Source organism: Alnus glutinosa, chromosome 12 (genome assembly GCF_958979055.1).
Source record: "Alnus glutinosa chromosome 12, dhAlnGlut1.1, whole genome shotgun sequence".
In the NCBI taxonomy this organism is placed as follows: domain Eukaryota; kingdom Viridiplantae; phylum Streptophyta; class Magnoliopsida; order Fagales; family Betulaceae; genus Alnus; species Alnus glutinosa.
Genome location: NC_084897.1, coordinates 17614038 through 17619508, shown reverse-complemented (window position 1 = coordinate 17619508; position 5471 = coordinate 17614038). Strand labels below are relative to the sequence as shown.

Below are 5471 nucleotides of genomic sequence, written 5' to 3'. Positions count from 1 at the left end.
TGTTCACGTAGATGTTTTTTAGAACATGCAAACTCAAACACATACCAACAAACCCTAGCATAATAGGGTTTTCAGGAATGAATTTTACTGTTCGGGTGTAATCGTGTTGCTCTACTCACATAGACATTTTTTAAAACATGCTTTATGGGGGGCCAAATGATTTTTAAATGAGATAATCAAAGACATAATCCAACAACATTATTAGTAATTTGAGTAGCGAATGTGAAAAGTGCTTGAATAGATAAATCTCATAAAAGCTCTTTTATATATGCTGCTTGAATTGTTAGCGGTCCGAACAGAGTATTGCCTAGCACGCTGCTGAGTATGAAGTTGTGACCCAGAAGAGAGATTGGAAGAGGATTGAGTTGAGAGGCCACTTTGACCATGTATTTGGTACGTAAAAGGGCCCTTTATTAGAGGATAGATGGAAATTGAGTAGACAACACTATTGGAGGCCATGTGACCTATTGGGTCCCAATAATCATGTATCACAACTCATTGTATGGGAAATGATAGAGTTATAATAAGTGCATTATAAGTGCACAACTCTAAGGTATATTAGGAAAATCTATATGTGTGGATCTCACTCTAATATATCTTGGAGCATGTGAATTTTCCAATCTGCCTTAGAATTGTGCACTTATACTGCATTTAATGATGTATCATAACCCTACTTGTAAATAGTTTGAATAATTTGTTTTGTTGATGGGAGAGAATATTTCACCATCTTCCTCGTAAATATCAAACAAGCTCGAATCAATTGACGGGCCATCAATTCTACTAATAATTTTTTAGGTAAATAATGATTGTTAAGTTTTCAGAATAATTTATTCTAAAAAAAAAAAAAAAGAGTAATTTAGCGGGAGTAATTTTTAAATAACAAAAAAATTCCCCTCAACTAATAGCTAATTTTAAAATAACCTCATGAATTTTCAAGTGTGCTAAAGTAACCCATCAAACTATCAAAGTGAGCCAAAAATGCTACTTTTTTATTATATTCCTATAATGCCCGTATTCTTTAAAAAAGACAAAAAAAGAAAAACTTAAGGCTAGCTTCGTGCTCGGATGAATGAGTAGCCTCATTATCAGAAGACATTTCCGAAGAAAGGGTTGGGAGAAAAGCTATATGAAGGTTCGAAGAAAGGAAGTTTGAAGGCAAAGTAGCCGAGGGTGAAATGAAAGGTAAAATAAAGAATATATCCCATGCCCGAGAACCGAAGCGAGAACCATCAAGTCAATAGCTGTCACGTGTGCTTGGGAACTAAATCGATGCCCATCAAGTCAGCCGCCTGTCCAAAACTTGAGATTCGTCATCAAAGTGGCACCTTGAGTTCCCAAATTCGAGACTCGTGGCACCACTCATCATAATTATTTTTTAAAAAGGTGGTAGGTATCAGATGCGAATTCCGAGAGATCAAAACTCAAAAAAGATCACAGTAATTAATTATTCTATATTCAAAATTCAAATAAGAGAATTGAGAGTAACTGTTGGGAAAATTATCATTCCCAAAGCCAAGTGGGCCCAGTCAGTCCGTCGGACCCGACAAGACCCGCTTGGTCGTCAGGGTCTTGGATACACACGACATAATTTATGGCTGAATCATCTCGAGAATGTCATCATCTTGATATGTTAGAAGAACATACCGAAGGCCCATATCTAGTTGGACTTGGGAATGACTTTCCCAGGATCAACACAGAGAGATATGAATAAATCATACTAAAATGCTTAAGGATAACGACCGGGATTTATGGGATAAGGTTTGGTCTCATAAATCCCTAACAATGCGCAGAAGGACTATATCCCGGTTTTTTCGGGATATAGAGAAGTCTGATCCCATGCGATCTAGAGATCAGACTCCTACATGAATTATATTAGAACACTTCAATTATCTTAGAATCTTACTACCCCAGGTATAAAATTACAGTCTAATCTTTGACTTTACTCTGCTCTCGTTACTACCTGAAATTGTCTACAGAATCTTACTTAGGCATCAGAGTGGGTTTGGGATCTTCCTGATGGGTGCTATTGAGGGTTACCGTGTTGCTGGTGGGCCTCTCGGTGAGGTGGTTGACCCGATTTACCCAGGTGGAAGCTTTGACCCATTGGGCCTTGCTGATGACCCGGAGGCTTTTGCTGAGCTTAAGGTGAAGGAGCTGAAGAATGGGAGATTGGCTATGTTCACTATGTTTGGGTTATTTGTTCAGGCCATTGTGATCGAAAAGGGACTGTTGGAGAGCCTGGCCGACCACCTTGCCGACCCTGTGAACAACAATGCTTGGGCTTATGCCACCAACTTTGTCCCCAGAAAGTGAGCTCGGAAACAATTTTGCGAATTTTCCTCTTCGGATTTGATGTAAATTATTTGCGCAAGTAATGGAAAGTATGATATGGATTTTGTTTTATGTTTTGGTAATGCAGGACTCCAGTTGCTTCTTTTTTTTTATATTGACATGAAGTTTTTTTTTTTTTTTATTAATGATAAAGTAAAACTAAGCTCATAAGTTTATCAATCAAGATAGATCGATAAGGTTGACATGTTATAGTTTTGATGAATTTTTCAGTTTCATTTATGACTATGAATAATTTTTTATAAATTACTGACCTATGACTATCATCTTCTGTGTGATAATATCATTTTTTAGAAAGGGACTAAAAAGAGAAATAGAAGTTGGAAGAATTTTTTTCAACATAGTCAAATAAAGTAACATCTTTTTTTTGAAGCATATGATTCTTACATGTCTTTTTTTACTAGGATTAACAAGTCATGTACTTCTCTCTAATGCATTTTAAAGAAACACGAACTTTAAAATAATATGTTAATTTAATAGACTAGGTTAGAAAAAAAAATTCAACCCAATTTAAAGGAAAATTTTGTTATTGGTAAATCTACTTGGAACTAAATAAACGCGATCAATTGAATATCAAATAAGTTTTAGGAGGTGATGGAGTAGCCAACAACCTTGTGGTCTGGTAACACTTTTCCTTTTTTCTCATGAGGATATTTAAGGGAGTTGTGGGATTTGTGAAGGTTTAGGATTAAAGGTATTTCTATTTTATTTTTTTTTTCTAAAAGAAATTTGTGTTGCTGTTATTTTAGAGTAATTCTAGAAGTTTCTTATGTGTCACTCTAAAAATGAGGTAGCTCTTAAAATTATAATTTGATCAAAATTTAATAGTGATCAATCACAAGATCAATTATGATTTTAAAAACTACCGGATGGACACAAAAGTGAACATGATTCACTTATAGCATTACTCATTATTTTAGTATTTATTGGTGGTTTCATTTTGTAACAAAGCACTGCTCATGACAGCTCAACTCACACAAGAAACTTTGTTTGACCCTTACACGATAGACGCTCATGTGACACTACAACGCCAACTAAAAGAATTGGGTAAAGTCCATGTGCCTCCTTCATACTACGACCTAATTGACAATGTTCTTCCAAAATTTTAATTTGGACAATGTCCCCTCAAACTATCAAAAATTGTCAATATTTTTCCTAATGACGAAAATAACCTTTTATAAAATAAAATAAAACTAAAAATAGAAAAAAAAAAATACATAAAAACCAGGGGTGGCCAAATTTAAAAATTAAAAGAAAAATTAAAAAGTTATTTTTTTTAATTAATTTTTTTTTCAAAGAAAAAAATTTTGTTTAAAAAAATGTTTTTTTTTTAAAAAAAAAATTATTATTATTGAATTTATGGGTGTATTTTTGTCTTATTGAAAAAATTATAAGGTCATTTTTGTCTTTTTGCTGACCTTAGGGGACATTGGCACTTTTTGGTAGTTTAGAGGTTATTGTTTCAATAGAAAGTTTGACGGGAGATGATCAATTGAGAAGTAGTTTGAGGGGGTATATGGACTTTTACGAAATGAATTAGAAGTGTAACATCCTTAACCATGCATTCATGTTTGATGGGCATTAAGATATTGGCATATTTTTGGTTAAATCGGTATTATGCACACGCAACCCGTGGTTAGCATACTGTATACATCACAAAAGTGGCTAACCTTGTATCTGCTAACCATGCACATAGATACATGATACATCATATCAAAAGTGGTAGCTACTAAACAAACAATTGATGAAAGGGTTTTGGCTTACTTACAGCCAACTAGAGAAGTATTGATATTTATATTGTTACAAAGGAAATACAAAAAGAGAATACAATTAATTTTACAGATCAGTAACGCTCATAACATCATAATACTCACAACGCTCATTTTCAATTAGTCATAATGCTCATAACGCATAGACCAGTAATGCTCATAACATATCATAAACGCTTATCAAGACATAATACTCATAATGCTCCATATTTGATATTCTTCAATTATAGTTAGGCTTGGCAATTTTGACACAAACCTCGAATCCGACATGAACACGACATGAATATATAGGGTTTGGGTTTAGGCTATAACCCGTTTATGACACGTTTATGACCCGTTAACCCGTTGATGACATATTTATGACCCGTTAATGACATGTTTTTTTTTATCAAATTAGCTAAACGGGTTGACACGGCAACCCGAATTGCCAAGCCTAATTATAGTCATCTCCAAGCACTTAAGTCACGAGCTTGCCTAATGAGGAAGAGGCTGAGGTGGATAACTTACTAACGGCTACATCAGGTATTCCCTTCTACATGAGGTCTCTTATGTCAGCTAGTGACTAGTGACTAGTGACAGGTAAACCCATGCACTAAAAGGAAATGGCGAGATGATGCAGGAGAATGAGTAGTTGAGTTATCAGATACTGAATTAAGTGAAATGTATAAACATTTATATTAGGCTATTTTGTGTCATTTATATCGAATTAAATGCCAACGAAACTTAATTAGCCCATGTAGTGAGCTCATTTCATTTATATTAGATTACACCTATAAACATGCGAGCGAATAACATAGTAAAAATCATTAAGCAATGGCAAAAATAAGGCTTAAGCACGTTATAAATCAATGAGCCATGCTTAAGGGAATTATCACATTAATTTTTACTTTTTAAGAAGTAATGTGTTTGGCGAAAGGATCATGATTTTATTCACAAAAAGTCATCTATCGGTTAACAATAGAAAATCATGATGATGAAATGCACAATTTAATGTTGATACATATATCAATAGTCCCACAATGATAAACTATGGAATTTAATCAACAAAGTTCTCAGTAAAGTAGGTCTCACAACATATAATTAAAGAGATTTTATGCATGTTCAAAATGTGCATTTGTAACTATTGAAAATAGTCATGCTTAAACAATTCAACGTTAGGCGTTCTTATGGCGATTGGTTACTTTGTGCTCAAATTCCAAATCCTGAAGATGTCTTAGCTCCTTAACTTACATTTTTACTCTATCATTAGTCAAATTCCTAAGCCATAAATCTTAATTTCCTTTTGAGATTACCAAAGCGGATCGAGTGACTCAATTGATTAAGAAGAAGTTATCTCCTAGTTGTGTGGCAGGT

At 34.1% G+C, this 5471-nt stretch overlaps 1 protein-coding gene across 1 annotated transcript; it reads left to right on the top strand.

The window, feature by feature from the left end:
* Positions 1–2014: 2014 nt before the first annotated feature.
* On the top strand, positions 2015–2362 carry LOC133883146 (chlorophyll a-b binding protein 1D). Its single transcript, XM_062322366.1, has one exon. The coding sequence runs from the start codon at positions 2017–2019 to the stop codon at positions 2311–2313; it is 297 nt and encodes a 98-aa protein (XP_062178350.1). The 5' UTR covers positions 2015–2016; the 3' UTR covers positions 2314–2362.
* The last annotated feature ends 3109 nt before the right edge of the window (positions 2363–5471 follow it).

Excerpts from the sequence above, each read along its gene's own strand:
- LOC133883146 (XM_062322366.1), top strand. The coding sequence starts at position 2,017 with ATGGGTGCTATTGAGGGTTACCGTGTTGCTGGTGGGCCTCTCGGTGAG.